At 36.9% G+C, this 19,371-nt stretch overlaps 1 protein-coding gene across 1 annotated transcript in view; it reads left to right on the top strand.

The window, feature by feature from the left end:
- The first annotated feature begins 5,208 nt into the window (after nucleotides 1-5,208).
- Nucleotides 5,209-19,371, top strand: part of MOB4 (MOB family member 4, phocein) — a 31,137-nt gene continuing 16,974 nt past the window's right edge. Inside the window, exons 1-3 of the mRNA XM_054585887.1 lie at nucleotides 5,209-5,345; nucleotides 9,098-9,160; nucleotides 18,775-18,875. Of these exons, the coding sequence (XP_054441862.1) occupies nucleotides 5,286-5,345; nucleotides 9,098-9,160; nucleotides 18,775-18,875 (224 nt within the window). The 5' untranslated portion in view covers nucleotides 5,209-5,285. The remainder of the gene's footprint in view (nucleotides 5,346-9,097; nucleotides 9,161-18,774; nucleotides 18,876-19,371) is intronic.

The following is a 19,371-nucleotide window of genomic DNA, read 5'->3' as shown; positions in this document are numbered from 1 at the left end:
ATAAGGAGCCCTAACCAATGTGGCTCAATTGGTTGGATGTTGTCCCTTGAAACAAAGGGTCTCTGTTTCAATTCCTGGTCAGGGCACAAGCCTGGGTTGTGGGCCAGGTCCCCTGTTGGGAAGTGTGTGAGAGGCAACCAATCAGTGTTTCTCTTTCTCCCTCCCTTCCCTTCTCTCTAAATTAATAAATTTAAAAGAGAGAGAAGGAATGTATCTAACCTTCCCCCCTCCACTCCCTTCTTAGAGATTAAGCCTAGTTCTTTAGTCCAACTCTTGCAAAATGCTCTTTCAGTCTTATTTAGCCTGGAGCCTTGGAAAAATTATTAATGGGTACTTACCTGGCCTGAGTATGAGTTCAAAAAGGCCAGTTCATTGTGGTATTTTTAAGTCATTCATTTTTTTGAACATGTGCCAGGCACTCTTCCAGGTACTGGAGATACAGGGATGCATAAAGTGGCAGGAGACAGAAGTAAACAACTAAATTAATAGCATGCTTAGTGTCAAGAAAATAAAGATAAAAAATGTTGCTATCTTTATGAGAGACATTAGGTGCCCTATTGAAAAAAGGAAATTATAATAGTCTATTATGAGTTCTCTACTGATCACATCTTCCCTTCTTGACAGTTCAAGAATGCTGTATTCGTTATCTATTGGTGCATAACAAATCCCCCCAAACTTAGTGGCTTAACACAATACATATCTCACAGTATATATAAGTTGGAAATTTGGGAGCAGCTTATTTGGGTGGTCCTATTTGAGGGGTCTCTCATGAGGGTGCCATCATCTGAAGGCTTGGTTGGGATCAGAGGTTGAACTTCCAGAATGGTTCACTAATATGCTGGCAAGTTGATGCTTGTTTTTGGTGGGAGCCTTAGTTCTCCAACATGTGTGCCCCTTATAGCATGCATATGACTGTTCTCACACATGGTACCTTTCTCACCCAGGGCAGGTGAAGTAAGAGAGCAAGGCAGAAGCCATGATGTCTTTTATGACCTAACATTAGAAGTCACACACCATTTTCACAGTATCCTATTGGTTATACAGGTCAGTCTAATTCAGTGTGGGGGAGAACTATGCAAAGGTGTAAATACCAGAAAGTAATAACCATTGAGGCCCATCTTGGTGGCTGGTTACCATAATCACCAATTTGATCAAATATTCTAGAATGCTAGAGGGAAAAAAAGAAGCGCCATGGGAATTTAACATTTCAGTCATCTGTAGTTAAAGTTGTCTAAGTTTCAGCTCTTTATAAATCCAAATAATTTTATCTATAACAACTCTCATAAAGAGAAAGTAATTTTCAAATACGTTGAATGTGTATAAAACCAGGTATAGGCACTAATTTTTTCAACTAAACATGATCTCCATGCTTCCCTGATACTTCAACTTTGCTTGGCCTGGAATGAAATGCCCTGCATTTCCTCATATAAATGCTACCCATACTTTAAGGCACATTTCAACTACTTCACACATCATTTACAGTGTCGTTTTTCTCTTATGTTGGCTTCCTTCAAGCGAAGACGGTTGATGGAATCCCAGACTTGCCACTGTTCAGTGTTAGAAAAAAGGGACCACCTCTTTTGGTATTTCCTCAAGAGGAAGAAAACCTTTCCCGAGTGCTCAATTAGATACCCTTTCATATCTCTTTAGGCTAAACTGGAGTCACATGTTTAATCTTTTTTTTTTTAATTGATTTTAGAGAGAGAAGGGGAGAGAGAGAGAAACATCAATTTGTTGTTCCACTTATTTATGCATTCATTGGTTGTTTCTTGTACGTGCCTTGACTAGGGATCAAACCTGCAATCTTGGCATATCAGGACAATGCTCTAACCAACTGAGCTATCCAGCCAGGAATATGGTCATTCTTTAACTAAACATTGCCTTAGACCAGTGATTTTTCAACTCGAATGCCACAGGAGGCACATTGGAGGGTCATTCTGTACACCGAAAGGTTGAGGGTTTAATTCTTGGTCAGGGCACATACCTAGGTTATGGTTTGACCCAGCGGTTGAGGTGCGTATGGGAGGCAACTGATGGATGTTTCCCTCTTTCTCTTTCCCTGCCCCCTTTCCTCTCTTTAAATCAATAAACATCTGTGGTGAGAATTAACAAAAAAACAACAGCAATAAAAAAAAAACAAACATGCAACACCTGACTAGTCAGGGACTCTGAACTCCTTTCCCACAGGTGTGCCTAACCTTTTGGCATCTCTGGGCCACCCTGGAAGAAGAGTTGTCTTGGACCACACATTAAATACACAAACACTAATGAAAACTGATGAGCAAAAAAAGGTTTTAAGTATATTTATGATTTTGTGTTGGGCTGCATTCATAGCCATCCTGGGCTGCATGCAGACACCCTTGCTTAGACTGTCACATAAAAAAATGACAACAGTCAACTCATAGCCATCCAATGTTAATGAATCAAAATTATACCTATTTTTTGGTCAGACCAGCAAAAACATATTTTTTGGTGTGGTGCAGAATTTTAGTACTTAGTTATGTGTGCCGTGAGATTAAAAAGGTTGAAAATCACTGGCTTAGAACAATAGGGATTAATACTTCAGCTAAAGATGGATTTACTAATCCCTGGCCATGTAGGGAAAGATGGATACTGAGCAAGATCAAAGTTTAGTTGTAAAGAACATGTGTAAGGGGAAGGATAGCCAAGTAGGCAACCAACAGGAGCTGCTTCAACGCTTCAGACACTTTGCTTTGTGGAACAGTAGTGAACATATCCCTCTTTCTATTCATTTTTAAGCTCTTTGAGGAAAGGAGGTTTACTTATTCAGTTTCTCAACACCTGCTCAGTGCCTTTAAAAATAAACATAATGGGCATTCACTATTTTACTTGAATTTGAAAATTCCCCAAAGAGAATTTCATATTGGATAGATATTTTGAAATTACTTATGATACTTTGGATTTATAAAATATTTTCTTCTAAAAATTTAAGAGACTTCCAGTAATATTTACTTTTACATTTGCTTTAATGCTCTTTGAGGTAGAGGAAAAGAACTGCTGTGCACTATTTTCATTACAAATAAGCTTATTTGGTAGCTTGATCAAAGTCTCATAGTCAACAGGCAAGAGAATCTAGATTTTCTGAATCCCAGCCCAGAGTTATTTCCATTTGTCTATATGACCTTTAAGACTACTCCTTCTTTAACCAAAATATCCTAGTAACCCATTATTATATGTAACTGTTATTACTGACCACATTTCCCCCCCCTTTTCTTCTCCTCCCTCCAAATTAACCCTGGTTATAAAATTATTTTTGTTTAAAGGTCATAATCTGCAGACTGACGGAAGAATTCAAATGTGAAGGTTATGAGCTAGAAACATTTCAGCCCTCAAGAACAAGGTTATTCCTCTGAGCAAGGCCAGAGTTGACATCATAACGCAACTTTTTTTAAAAACTGAATTTTTTGGAGTGACATTGGTTAATAGGTTCGACGTGTACAATACTTGGGTGTTTCATTGTGTACTCACCACCTATAGTCAAATCATCTTCCATCACCATATATTTGGCCACAATGCAATTTTACTGGACTTTCAAAGAAATGAATGTGTACTTTGTTTCTGAATTTAAAACCTATTATTTCCTTTTTCTCTTGTTCTTTTCCGATGTGCCGAAACAGTATAACAAATCTGACTTAAGAAAATACTAAGGGGAGCCACTTCAACTACAGGTAACTCATATTTACAGCTCAGGTGCACACAATATGGGAAATTTAAACTTAATCCTTGGAGGCGGGGTTGTCCACAGACTGAGAGGCCTACTTAGGACTCTGCTCTCCACACCCACCCCATGTCTCTTTTAGGGAGGCAATATTTGGGTGCCACTTGTCTTAGACTATCCCTGTATTTAGAGGGAGAATTGGTGGTTTGTGTATCTTGATGGCTAGACACCAAGCAATTTATGGTTAAGGACTGTGCCTTTTTATTCTCCAACTTCCATGCTGAACACATAGTGGAGTTTAGTAAGTATTTGTTAAGTGAATAAACCATTTGTATTTACAAGACAGTAATGAAATTAAAAATTGTCTTTCCTCTTGAAAAGTAACCAGTCTATACATCTTCCAGAAAGAAGGAATCATACTTAATGTAAACCAACTTTCTATTGTTAAAAACCCCCTTTGGGCAAAGTTCCAAGTATCTGACAATTATTCAGTTTTGCACCCACTCAGTTTAACTAACCTCTCCTCCACTCCTCACTTACATGTTTGGTTGATATCTGCGACAGTTCTCAGTATTCTCAATACACCTTTAGGTGTATTTGATGGCATATGTGATGTTTTCTTTTCTTGGAAATCACCCTATTGTATACACCCTTCATCCTTTGAACTGTTTTCCCTTCTGGTATCCTCAGCTCATCCCAGATCAAAGATTTAAGGTTTCTAAGGAGAAAAAAAAAACAACAAACAAATAAATTTGCCACAACTGCCATGATTTCATGACTGAAGAGGACATTTAAAAGTTGCAATAAAAGAAATGTGAAAAATCTTGTAAGATGTACAACTCCCACCACCCATCAAGGGGCGTTCATTTTCTCCTCCTGCCTTCTGACTTGCAAAATATACGAGCTAATTTTGTCTAACGCACAGTACCAGATGTCCGCTCTATCTCGGATGATTGACGTCTTGGTCTTTTATCTTAAACAAATTTGCCATTGAAAAGGTCCTTGAATTAATTAAAAAAAAAATAAAAAAAAAAAAAAGAACAAAAAAAAGAAAAGGTCCTTGGCTTTGAAATCAGCGGATGGTGGTAATATCATTTGACACTCAAGTCTGATTTGAGATTGGGTCGATTTCATGCATGGTCCTTGGAATTTTCCCAGACTGTTTTCCACTTCGCTTCCGAGGTGTATGGGCTTGGGCAAGGGTTTACTTAGACAGTCGCCGTTGGGCAAGCTCGGTCCTCCTAAAGTAACTAAAGTAAACCCAAGGAGATACACGCAGAGCCGGCACGCGCCCGCAACAGCCCTCTGCACCCGCCTGCGAACTCTCCCGAAGCCCTTGTAAGTGCCCACAATCGGGTTTCTTCTTTTCCTCCAAGGCGCCACCCGTTAGTCGTCGGGCGTTCTTTTCTTAACCCCCTTCCTCCCAATTGGTTCTTTCCGGAACACCACCTCGCCTCCCGCCCTGCCCCGCGCGCAGTACGGCTGTTCTGTTAGATGCCGCCCCTCCCCAGCGCCCAGCCTAAGGGCGCCGCTCCGCCCCGCCTCCCGCGCAGGCAGACGTCCCCTACATCCGGGTACTGACTCCAGCCGCCCAGACTTTGGCACTATGGTCATGGCGGAGGGGACGGCTGTGCTGAGGCGGAACAGGCCGGGCACCAAGGCTCAGGTACCGTCCTTCCACTTTTTCTGCGGGGGGGACTCTTGGTGTCGAGCCGCGCCGACCCTGGAAGTTGGCCGTCCCTGAGAGGAGGTTGGGCCGGGGTGGCAGGCAGGCGGGCGGGGACACTGGTGACCGGCCTGCTTTTCCGAAGCCGCAGCCCCTCAGTCTGGCTGTGGCGGCGGTGGCGGCCAGTGAGGCCTCAGATTCCCGGCGTGAGGGTGGGCGTGAGCGGCGGCTGGGGGCTGCGGGCGGTGGTCGCCGAGGCCGGGGCCTAGGAATCTGTCAGCAGGTTCTGCCCGTTCTCGCTTCTGCTCTGAACCCCAGTCGACCTGCGGTATAGGGGCGCAGCCGGCCAGGTGGAGGCCACCGGGGTTTCGTGAGGGTCTGGGCTGTCAGGGTGGGAGGGCGTGTAAACACGGCGTACTGTAAACCGGAAACCTTGTCCTGGCTTCCAGTTCCTACCTCCTGGCCTGTGACGTGCCTGCCCGGCGTCTCCCGTGCATCCAGTCTTGCCGGATCCGGGTGGCGATCATTTACACTCTTCCTCTTGCTCTTTGCCTTTGGCCACTTTTCGCTGCAGCTGTTCCTCTGGTCCAGCAAGTTTTCATCAGCAGGTTGCGACTTGTTAGAGATCATTCCATGTGAATGTCCTTGTTATTATCTGTGAAGTACAGTTAGGGAATGAACTGATTAGAATTTTACCAGCTTTCAATAGGGCAATATTTGAGTGGGTTGGTGCTCGTTAACTATTGGTTCTTGGGCTTTGCAAAAAAGGGATGCCTCACGTTCTTTAAAAAATTTAATAGGCGTTTAGACTTGACCTCATTAATCTGCCAGCTGAAATGGCTTGCTATTGAGTAGATACTCTATCGGGGTGTCCAACCGACGGCCTGCAACCCAGGAGGGCTGTGAGTGCGGCCCAACACAAAATCGTAAATTTACTTAAAATCTTTTTTTTTCCCTCACCAGTTTTTGTTAGTGTTTCTATATTTAATGTGTGGCCCAAGACAACTCTTCTTCCAACGTGGCTCAGAGACGCCAAAAGGTTGGACACCCCTGCCAGTCTAAAACGATAAGAGATGTGTTAAAATGTAATTTTAAAGAAAAAGTGACATAAGTGAAAAAAGCAGAAAACCACCATGGAGCTAAGATTGTATGCCAGAGAGTAGCTTTTACTGTCGTGCACAGAATTTTGGAAAGGCGGTCCTTTCAAAGGGAATTTTTTAGATGCAGACACTGTCCCCCATCCATGTTACAGATAAGAAAACCTTATCCTAGAGAATCAGCTGCATTGGCTCAAGGTCACGTAGCTTTCCATTCTTAGTTCACTGGTGACTTTCTCTTTAACAAGTTGTTCCTAGCGCTGAATTTTAGAGAATTTAGTTTGAAAGTCTTTATTAGAGTCACATTAAACTGTCGGTTGCTCTGATAGTTTCATGGTCATACTGGTGGGAATTTCTTATTTAGGCCTCCTTTTTATCTTTTCCAAACTTTCTTTACAGAGTGGGGCAAAAGTAGGTTTACAGTTGTGAGTATGGAAAATAAAATAGTAATTAATAAATAATAATACAAGAATAAACTTGTTTTGCCTGCTCACAACTGTAAATCTACTTTTGCCCCATGCTATGTAAAGACCTTCACTTCTTATTCTGTGAAAACATTGTTTCTTCTTTTATTAAGTGATCAACTTTTATATTTTTATATTCAGAAGTGGACTTTTTTACTCACATTCTGAGAATTATCCATTTTTATTTACTCAAAAGTTCTGAAGTTTGAAAGGAAAGAAAATAATATATTTTAAGTTAATATTGTAACAGATCTGCTATGTTGTTATGAGTAAGTCACATACAAGAAAGCTCCTTTGGTTTTTCCACATTGTCATAGGTCAAGGTTGTTAAGTAAAATGTGACAGAAAAGATTAGGGTTAAAAAAAAAAGAGTGCTTAAGTAGCATTCTGTTCTATCCCTTGTCTGTCACACTGTTTAGTGAAATGGGTCTATTCTAAGATGACTTATTTAGAACTGTAATAGAGTAGGTGAAGTGTCTTCCTATTTTTTTTAAAAAAGTTGGTTAGATTGGGATATTGGCACATAGTTAATTTTCAATAAACGTTTATTGACTGAATTAGATGAGAACATTCATTAAGCTGGATTTTAAAAAAGATTTTTTTAATTTATTTATTTTTAGAGAGAGGGGAGGGAGGGAGAAAGAGAGAGAGAGAGACATGGATGTGCGAGAGAGACATCTATCAGTTGCCTCTCAAGTGCCCCCAGTGGGGACCTGGCCCACAGCCCAGGCCTGTGCCCTGACTGGGAACTGAACCAGCGACCTTTTGGTTCACAGACCATCACTCAGTCCACTGAGTCACACCAGCTAGGGCTACAAACTAAAATTTTAAATGCAAGTATATGCAAAGTGTATTAACAGAAACATTTTTTAACTACAAATCATATATGAAGAATTTTAAAATTACTCTTTCCTAGATGATGTCTAAGAAAAAGATGTCTTGGAATAATTTTCAGTAAGTTGTAGAAAATTTCTGGACATTTAAAAGTAAAGTTAGTTCATTTTCATTCCTATAGGGAAACTATTAAAAAAATAAACAGGTAAGACACTTAAAAAGGTATACCCATCACCTACCCTCAGAACTAAAACATTATTAATATAATTGAATTCCTCTGTATTACAGTCTTCTGTCTTTTACCCTTTCTTCCCCACCAAAAATAGTGATTATCATTCCTTTATTTTCTTTAACTTTCACTATATGTGCATTATATACATAAGCATGCTTTGGACTTTCTTAAACTTTTATTCATGTAGTATCATACACTGTATTACTCAGTTTGCTCCAGTTTTTGCTCAAGGTGTTTGGAGACTTACACATGTTGGTTGATAACAGGGTTATATAAGGTCATTGGTTTACAACTACTTTAAACCCATTTTTACCTCAGACATTAATTGAGCACTTACTATATGTCAGGAATTATGGTACCTACTAAGGTTACCTAAGTAAAGTAAGGTTACATAAGTAAACTTTGCTGAAAAATCAGTCAAATGGAAAGGTGCTTAATTACTTAGGGGAATGTCTACGAACTGGATTGTCTATAGAGGAATTCAGAACCGATGCAAGGTGAACCACAAAAATATCCCTCTTAGAAGAAGGCTGCTTGTATTTGGTGGCTATTCTATTTTTGATGGACCTTCATATTTTAATAAACTTAAAAAATATTTATTGATTTTGGAGAGAGAGAAACATTGATTTTGTTCTTCCACTTTAGAAATTTAAAATAATGTTTGAAATTGGAATAATAATTTATAATGTCTGTTTAAAATAACACTTATGGAGCAGTAATTACTGCTACTTGTAGTACTACTAACACTAGCTATTCTCTAGGTAAAAACTGATTCAGTTTTATGGTACAGGGAGATTAAGTGTAACTTTTTGAGAAGATATTTAACCACCATAAACATAAAAGTGATAGCACTTATCTCCTCAAGTGATACATGAAAAGTTTATGGGAGCCATATTGAAGGATTTGTGGTTGGAAAAAAATGTAACTTGTAGTTCAATTAAGTAAAATCTTGGTGTTTATATAAAAACATTGAATAAAATTCCTTTAACTTATTATTGATAATCACAATGTTTACAATATGAGGGCTTTTCTTCTCTAGTGTAACTTTAGATTTTTGTTAAGAATTGGAGTTAATCATACTGGTATTGAATCTTGTGCTTTAACCATGAATTTTTTTTTTAATAGGATTTCTATAATTGGCCTGATGAATCTTTTGATGAAATGGACAGTACACTAGCTGTTCAGCAGGTAATAACAATAGTTTCTTTTGCAGCTCCACTAAAATAAACAATTGTCCTCCCTTAGTATAGTTAGGTGTTTCTATATCTTCTAGCATAAACCAGAACCCATGGAATTAATGGATTGCTTATTTAAAACTTCTATCAACTTTCATTTTATTTTTAGATGGCATATTAAACTATAATCAAATATATTTTAATATCTTAAAATATGTTAATCTGTATCATATCTGTGTACTAAATTTGATTTTATGATGAATTTAATTCAAAATTAATTGAATACTAAATTAGAATAACACTTAAGTGGAAATAAGATACTCACTTGGTGACAGAACACTTGAGAACATGTACCTAAGCTTTGCATTTTAATTTTAGTTTCCATCAGTTCTTTACTTTTGTACCCTTCCAATATATTTGAGAGCTAAGATGCCTCCCCTTAGGTTGTTGCCACTGTCAAGTAGCTCATCAAGGCAATGATTATCAAGAAGGTGGGCTTCTGTAGCATGTTTGCTTTGAAAAGCTCCAGAGGATATTCTTAAATATTTCTATTGAGAATCACACTGTGTATTATGTTGGGTTAAAAAAAAGAAAAAAAAGAAAAAAAAAAGAGGTGGGTCATTCTTCCAAAATGAATAAAATACGGAATCTGGGAAAAAAATAGTTTCCAAAGCTAATTATTAAAAATTGCATTTAGGTATTAATAAAAGGATTCCTGGATTTAGGTATACTAGTATATTGGACTAGCCATGGATTAACATTTTTAAAGAGAAAGTGTGCAATAATGATAGGCTAGCTTCATCTTGATGGCCAAATAATAGAAGTAGATGACTATTTGGATTTATTATTAGAAGATCTTAGGAAATACAAGAGAAATACAGTTGAGTTCTTTGAACATAAAAACAATTAATAATCATTAAACAAAACCCTTTAAAATGGATTTAGTGTATTAGATGTTTAACACAGGAAATGGAAGAGCATTCATGAATGAATTGTTTTGTGCATTGCCTTTTAAAAATGTATTGTTCAATCAGCAAATATTTATTGGGTTAGCAATAAGATAAGCCTTGAGGAGGATACTGAAATATAAACCTAGAGATCTGTGCCTGGAAATTGGCAAAAATTGAGAAATGAAATGTGCACATATTTTCCACTTTAAAATAGAGGCTGTGTCCTGCTAGTTAGTTTGTTAAGTTCATTTATCCTAATAATGCTTTTGTAGAATGTTTAGGGTTTTCCACATGTGAGATCATGCCATCTGCAAACAGATAATTTTATTTCTTTCATTCCAATCTGGATGCCTTTTATTTCTTTTCCTTTCCTAATTGCTCTCTCTAGAACTTCCAATACTGCTTTGAATGAAAGTGGCAAAAACAGGCATCCTTATCTTGTTCTTGATTATAGAGGAGAGCTTTTTAAGACTTTTCCACTGAGTATGATGTTCACTGTAGGTTTTTCACATATGGCCTTTATCATGTTGAGGTAGTTTCCTATTTCTGATTCATTGAGTGTTTTTTGATAAAAAATGTTGAATTATGTCTGATGCTTTTTCTATACCAGTTGAGACGACCATGTGTTTGTTTGTTTTTCTAAAGATTTTATATATTTACTTTTTAGAGAGAGGGGATGGGAGGGAGAAAGAGAGGGGGGAGGAACATTAATGTATAAGAAATGCATTGATGGGCTGCCCCTTGCACACCCCCAACTGGGGAACTTGGGCACAACCCAGGCATGTTCCTCAACCAGGAATCGAACCTGCAACCTTTTGGTTTGCAGACTGGCACTCAGTCCACTGAGCCACACCAGCTAGGGCAACCATGTACTTTTTTTTTTTTACCCCATTCTGTTAATATGATGATCAGTTTTTTAAAAATGTTGAACCATCCTTGCATTCTAGGAATAAATTCCACTTGATCATGGTGTATAATCCTTTTAATATGCTGCAGAATTTGGTTTGCTAGGATTTTTGCATCAATGTTCAAAAGGGATAATTGGTTTCTAGTTTGCTTAGAATGTCTATGACTGGCTTTAGTATCAGGCAATGCTGATGTCATAGAATGAGTTAGGAAGGATGCCCTCCTCTTCAATTTATGGGAAGAATTTGAGAAGGATTGGTGGTGGTCTTTAAGTTTGGTAAAATTCATCAGTGAAGCCATCAGGTGTAGAGCTTTTCTTTGGTTGCACAACATTGTGAATGTAAATAATGCCACTGGAATGTACACTTAAAAATGGTTAAAGTGACTATTCTTTCCACATTGAATGGTCTTGGCATTCTTGTCAAAATCAATTGGCTATATATGTGAGGGTTTATTTCTAGGAGCTCTATTCAATTCCATTGGTCTATATGTCTGTCCTTATGCTGGTAGTATACTGTTTTAATTACTGTAGCTTTGTAGTAAGTTTTTAAATTGGGGAGTATGGGTCCTTCAACTTTGTGTTTTCAAGATTACTTTAGCTATATTGTGTCTCTTGCAATTTCATACAAATTTGAGAATCAGCTTTTCCATTTCTATAAAAAAAAAAAAACCACTTGGAATTTCGATAGAGATTGCATGGAATCTGTGTATTGCTTTGGGTAGTATTAAATCTTCCTACCTATGAACGAGGTGAACAAGATGTCTTTCAAATCATATATGTAGGTCTTTATTTGCAGCAGTGTTTTGTAGCTTTCATTCTACAAGTATTTAAGCTCCTTATTTAAATTTATTCCTGGATACAGTTGATTCTTGAACAACATGGGGGTTAGGGACACTGACTGATCTCCTGCACAGTTGAAAATTCACTTGTAATTTTTGACTCCCACAAAACTTAACTACTAGTAGCCAGTTGTTGACTGGAAGCCTTACTGGTAACATAAACAATTGGTTAGCACATATTTTGTGTTATATGTATTATATACTGTTTTTTTACAATAAAGTAAACTAGAGAAAAAATGTTACTAAGAAAAATCATAAGGACAATAAATATATTTACAGTATTTATTGAAAAAATTCTGTGTATAAGTGGACCTGTACAGTTCAAATCGTGTTGTTCAAGGGCGAGCTGTATTTTATTCTTTTGAATACTATTGTGTATGGATTAGCTTTCTTAATTTCTTTTTTGAATTGTTTATTGAAGGTGTATAGAAATGTAACTGACTTGTAAATTGGTCTTGTATCCTGCTACTTTGCTGATTCATTTATTAGCTTTATTAGCTTTGCTCTGGATTCTTGGGATTTCTGTAAGGATCATGTCATCTCTGAATAAAGATAACCTCTCGTTTAATTTTTTTTCTCGTCTAATAATTCTGGCTAGAACTTCAGTACAATGTTGAAGGGCAGTGGTGAAAGTAGGCATATTTGTCTCATTTCTGATTTTAGAGGGAAACTTTTCATTCTTTTACCATTCAGTATGATGTTACCTGTGGCTTTTTTATAAATGTCCTTCATTATATTGAGGAAGTTCTCTTCTTTACTTGGTTTTTGGAGTGTTTTTGTCATAAAAAAAGTGTTGGATATTATCAAATATCTTTTCATTAATTAAGATGATTGTGTGTTTTTCCCTTTGTATTTTATGTAATATATCGATAAATTAATACATTGAAATGGTATACATTGATTTTTCTTTTAAATGATGAACCACCGCTTGTTTCTTTCAGCTTTCTTTTGATTCACGTCATATAGTATATCATTTTCCATCCTTTTTACCTACCTACATCATAGTTGGGTCATAATTCTTTGTTCTTTCTGATAATCTTTGACTTTTAACTAGTGTATTTAGGCCATTTAACATTAATGTAGTTGTTGATAGCTATGTTTAGATTTAGGTCTACCATTTTATTTGTTTTCAGTTTGTTCCCTGTGTTTCTTTGTTCCTCTGTTTCTGCTTTGCTGCCTTTTTATGGATTGTTTGAATGTTTTAGTATTCTGTTTTAATTTATTCTAATTTTGACTATATCTCTGTATGTAATTTTTTGATAATCGCTCTAGATGTTACTAAATACATGCTTAGCTTTTGTTTAAAAAAAAATCCTAACCTTTGGATTTTTTTAATTGATTTTTTTAGAGAGAGAGGAAGGGAGAGAGAGAGGGAGACTGACAAACAGACATCGATGTGAGAGAGAACCAGAGATCGGTTGCCTCTTATACTCACCCTAACTGGAGGTCGAACTGGCAACTTAGGTGTGTGCCCTGACCAGCAATCAAACCCCCACAGCCTTTTGGTGTAAGGGATGATGCTACAAGTCACCTGTCCAGGGCCGTACTTAATTTTTCAGTCTACTTAGAATCAATATTTTACCACTTGGATTGAAATGTAGAAACTATCATTATATAGATCCCTTTACCCTCTCTTTTTGCTGTATTTGTCTATATCACACCTGTGTTCTTGGAAACCGTTTCAGACAATATTATACTTTTTGCCAGACATATTTAAAGCACTCAGGAGGAGAATAGTGTATTATATTTATACCTAGATATTAATAATTTCTGTTGTTCCTGATATTCTTCGTTTCCTTCCTGTATTGTTTTTTCCTTCTGTCTGAACATTTTCTTAGCAATCATTTTTGAGCACTCTGCTGGCTAGGAATTCTCCTTAGTTTTCTTTCGTTTGAAATGTTGACAGTTCTTTTTCCCCTGGCATTTTAAAAATGTGCCATTCCCCCCAATCTTCTATGGATTCTGATGAGAAAGCTGCAGTCATTGAATCCTTATTCTATAGGTCATGTGTGGTTTTTTTTTTTATCTGTTTTTTTTATTTTTTATAGTTTAATGTATTTTATTTTATTTTTTATTTTTTAATTTAATTTTTTTAAATACATTTGTCTCTGCCTACCCCCCACCACTTTCCCCTGTAGTTTAATGTATTTTAATAGCAAACTTGCAAGAACAGCACAGAAGACAGACAACATTATTGACAGGCAACATATGTCCTACACTTGCATGTAGGACAGCTCAGTTAGAAAAGTATTGTGAATGGATGGAATCTACTGTATGATAAAAATGCTACAAATACCATTTAGTTGCCATCTGTAAGAAATTTACTTGTTTAAAAAATTCAAATTCTGGCATCGTCCAGAAAAATTTAACAGGTTTATTTATATTGTTATGAAGTTGAACTGCTAAAAGTTGTTCACTAAAACATTTTGATTTGCATCGATGCTTTATGCCCCCTCATTTATATTTAAAAAGTTCACACACAACTGAAAATGGACAAAACTGGCAACACCTGATTTATGTTCCCCATTTTCCACTTGCATTCATATACTTAGGTACCTTTTGACTCCATGGGGAAAAAAAATCTAATGTTCATAACTACCAATAATAATAAGTAGAGGAGAATTTTTTTTATTTTAAAGGATGAAATGTTTCCCATCATAGTGGATTCTTAAGTATGTTTTCCACATATGTGGCATGCTAACGGGATGTCTTTTGGCATAGATAGCACACAGGTTGGTGTCTTCAAAAAGGCCAACCAGATAGGCCTCAGTTGCCTCCTGCAAAGCACCAACAGCTGCACTCTGGAAGTGAAGATCTCTTTTGAAGTCCTGAGCAATTTCTTGCACCAGACGCTGGAAGGGAAGTTGGCGAATTGCAAGTTTAGTCGACTTTTGAGAACATCTGATATCACACAGTGCCACAGTACCAGGCTTATTACATGAGGTTTCTTCACCCCTCCAATAGGAGGTGCTCTCTTGCGAGCAGCTTTGGTAGCCATTTGCTTCCTGGGTTACACTCTGTCGATTTGCGGGCAGTCTGCTTCTTTCAGCCATGGACTAGAGACTTCTTTACTTACCTCTGTTCTCCTTTGGCTTGAGCTTAGCAAACTAAAGGAGGCACTGACATTAGAGAGCGAAGACTGCAACTGTGAACACATTTTCTCTGACTTCTTTATCTTTAGTTTCTGACAGTTTATGTGTCTGGGTTGGATTTCTTTGGGTTTTCCTGTTTGATGTTCACTCTGCGTTTTTTAATTGTGTGTGTGTGTGTGTGTATACATGTATATATGTATAAATGTGTATATATCTATGTGTATGTACATGTCTATATATACACATAAATATACAGGGTCTGGCACAAATAATGCCCCTTTTTTATTGCAAAATCATAAGCATGTAAGTATGTAACATAACATCATACGCAAGCACACCATATAACATTTTAGGTGAAATGTTCAAATGCTGTCCATCCTGTCCGAGACATTCACGTAGCCTACCAACCACGCTCAAGCAGGTGTTACTTCTGCTGGACCCTGTATATGTAAAATTTACCCTTTTTGCCATTGTAAGTGTACAGTTTTGTGGTATTAAGTACATGCACAGTTGTGCAGCCATTACCACCTCCATCTATCTCAAGAACTTTTCATCTTCCCTAACTGAATCTCTGTACGCAGTAAATAATAACTCCCCATTAGCCCATTCACCTTCTTGAATTTGTAGGTTTACATCTTTTTTCTTCAGATCTATTTTTTAGCACCACATTTTTTTCTTTTTGTGGGACTCTGGTGACATGAATTTTGTTTTATTTTTTTATATCCTCACCTGAGGACATGCTTATTGATTTTAGAGAGAGGGGAAGGAAGGGTGGGGGGAGAGAAACATCAGTCAGTCACCTTTCCTGTGTGCTCCCTCTGGGACTGAACCCGCAACCTAGGCATTGTGCCTTGACTGGAAATCAATCTCACAACTCTTTGGTTTACAATGTGATCCTCCCACCAACCAAGCCACTCTGGCCAGGGCTGGTAACATGACTTCTAAATCTTTCATTGTTGTCTCACAAGTTCCTGAGGCTCTGCTTATTTTTATTGTTGTCGTTATTTTTTATTCCTTTTTATTTCTGTTGTTCAGATTGGATAATTACTCTTTAGTTATCTGCAAGTTTATTGACTCTTTGTTGCATCATCTCTATTCTGCTATTGACTCCAGTGAGTATTTTATTTTGGTTATTGTATTTTTCAGTTCTGAAATTTCCATTTGGCTCTATATCTTTCTTTGCTGATACTTTTGTTTCAAGTGTTTGATTTTAAATTTAAGTATTTTTATAATACCTGCTTTAAAGTCTTTGTCAGGTAATTCCGCCTGTGTTGTCTTATCATTGGTGCATGGTAATTGTTTTTTCCCTTGAAAATCAAGATTTTCATGTATTCTTTGTATGCCAAATAATTCTGGATTATAACGGAATTGTGCGGCAGTTGTGGGAGGGCAAAGAGAGAAAAACAGGGTTAGATCTCAGCAGTAAGTGGAGAGGAAGGGTTCTCTTCCTTAGAATTTTGTCTTGCATTTTTCTGTTGCCAGCTGCTTTTGCTGTCCCTGTGGAATTCTCTCAGGCCTAGGCAATGGAGAAAAAAGAGAGGGGGAAAAATGCAGGTGATTTCTTTCACTCACTTTGAGCTTTAGGAGTTCCTTTTTCCACTCCTTAAGCCAGAACTAAATGTTGATAGTTTTTCTTGTATCTGTCTGCATCAATAGTGCTCATTTTTTTCATTTCACACTGAATTGAGTTCAGGCCAGGGGGATATCAGAGATAAGAAACACAGCAAACTTACTGTCAGTTCATTGGTACTTTGAATTCTGATTTTTTTCCCCTGCTCCTCTTTTTGATAATTGCTTTTCAGAGACCTCAAATAGCTGCATTATGCATTCTGATCAGATTTTTATAGTTTCGTTCAGTAGGAGATAAAGGTTGATGTGTGCTTACTCCATCTTACCCAAAACTGAAAACAGTGGAATGCTTTTTGTGTGGTGTTTTATTACTATGTATTTTACTCTTCCCAAATGATTTCTAAAAACTGCTTCAGGAAAAAAAATCATAAAATAATAGTACTAGTTTATTATAATTATAGCCCACAGGAATAAATCACTAGAAACATATATCTCTGCCTTTTTCATGAGATAAGAAAGATTTTATACCTTTTTTTTTTTTTTAAATCCTCACCGGACAGCATTTTTCATTGCCTTTTTTAGAGCAAGAGGAAGGGAGTGAAGGAAACCTTGATGCAAGAGAGGAGCATCAATTGGTTGCCTCCTGACTGATCCCAGACAGGGGATTGGACCTGCAACCTAGATATATGCCCTGACTGAGAACTGAACCCGCAACCTTTTGGTAATGGGATGCTCCAACCAACTGAGCCACTTGGGCCAGGGCTCATGCCTTTTTTCTTTTTTGACTTAACTTTAAAACTGGTGTAATATACTCGTGTAGAAGAAATGTAAAAGAACTGGGAAGTGAGTACATACTGATAGTGTCTGAACTGTTATTTGAGGTTGATCAGGTGGCAGTCTCAGGTAGAAGCGATGTCTTTGGAAGCTTACTGAAAAAGATTCTCTTCAAGAAATGATAGTGAGTTAGTAAGTTGTTGGAAACATAAAGACCATTTTTTATGAGGTTTTCTTTTGGATTTTTCTGTAGAATTCCTTAAAAGATTTCAAAGCCTGTTTCTTAAATAATAATTGTTCAATTTACTTAGTTTCAAAAACAGTTAGCATTAAAATTCACCTGCAAAAGATTTTAGTGGTAGCTCTGACCAAGTAGGTCAGTTGGTTAGAGCATTGTCCTGATAGGCGAAGTTTGTGGGTTCAGTCCCCTGTTGGGATGTGTGAGAGGAAACTGATCCATGTTTCTCTCTCACATCTGTTTCTCTCCCTCTCTTTCTCCCTCCCTCCCTTCTCCTCTCTGGAAGTAAATAAATTAAAAAAACAACAACAATGTACTTGTGTTTAGTATATTCACTGGATTGTATAGCCATAACCACAATCTAATTTTAGAACATCATCTTCACCTAAAGAAACATCATTCCCATTAGCAGTTATCTCCATTTTTCTTTGTCTCTACACTTCTTCCCTCATTCCAGAGCACCTACTAATCTATTTTCTTTTTGTCTCTTTAGATTTTTGTCTATTCTAGATACTTCCTATTAATGGAATCATATAATATACACCACAATTACATTTTTAAAAATACTTTTTTAATTTATTTTTTTAAATTTATTTTTAGAGAGAGGGGAAGGGAGGGAGAGAAATGTTGGTGTGAGAAAGAAACATTGATTGATTGCCTCTTATATGCACCCTGAGAGGATGAACCTGTAACCCAGGCATGTGCCCTGACCAGGAATCGAACTGGTGACCTTTTGCTTTGCAGGACAATGCTCAACCAACTGAGCAACACTGATTAGAGCTCCACAGTTACATTTACAGTATCTATATTTTACATTCATGTGAAAATTATGGTTTGAAGTTTTGATCCTATTTTCACTCCTGGTAAATATCATAGGCATTTTTGTGGTTAATTCTATTCCAAAGAAATTGAATTGGAGAATAAGTAAGGGTTACCTCCTTTCTTCTGAATTACATTACACCCTTGACACTGTTAAGAGGTTCTTGAACTGTGGTGAAATGACATACAAGGAAAGCAGATTTATCATAAACTACTTGATATAAACAAGAGTTAAGTCCCTGTGGTATCTCATCAACATTATAATGAAATATTCAAGGACTAGCTGTATGGATTATGATTCTGTACTTGGTTTTCTATTTCGTTTATAACCCAAAATTTGAACCACAGGAGCAGTTATGTATTCAAAAATTATATATATATTTCACGTAAGATTTACCATTAGTATAATAATTAACTGTAAGAACTTCTTTGTTTATAGTATATTCAACAGAACATAAGAGCAGATTGTTCCAATATTGACAAAATTCTTGAACCACCAGAAGGCCAAGATGAAGGTGTATGGAAGTATGAACATTTAAGGTAGGTCCTTATGATATATCAAAATAGTAATAGTACTTCTGTTAGTAAAAATAATCTTTAATATTAATGATTATGAATTGTAAATAAAATCATTATGTAACTGCAGATCAAAAAGCAAATTCTAAAGCTTTTATATTTTCAGTGTTATAAAGGTTTTCAACTTTGTTAATTTACTGATTTTTTCCTACATTTATGGATTTGGGACTTATTTTCTTTTTACATAGTTTTTCTAAATCACATCTCTTGACCACAGATGTGTTGTTTTCATTTACCTACTCATGAATAACTATTTCTTTATAGAGGATCATATCAAGTTCCTAGTATAGGCTTGGTGTCTGATGAGTTACCTGTTAACTACCGTGAACTTCCAGTCTTCCCTTTGGTAAATAGAGATTAATTGTAATCTTGAAGGAAGGAGTTTTGGATCTTTTTATAATATCCTTTGAATGAAAAAAACCAGTGATGAGTGTGTGACTAGTTAACTAGAGTTAACTTT

Source organism: Pteronotus mesoamericanus, unplaced genomic scaffold, assembly GCF_021234165.1.
Source record: "Pteronotus mesoamericanus isolate MK-2021 breed Mesoamerican mustached bat unplaced genomic scaffold, CSHL_Meso_final contig_90, whole genome shotgun sequence".
NCBI classification, from domain to species: Eukaryota; Metazoa; Chordata; class Mammalia; order Chiroptera; family Mormoopidae; genus Pteronotus; species Pteronotus mesoamericanus.
The sequence above is the reverse complement of the archived record's forward strand: the minus strand, read 5'-3'. Positions and strand labels throughout refer to the sequence as shown.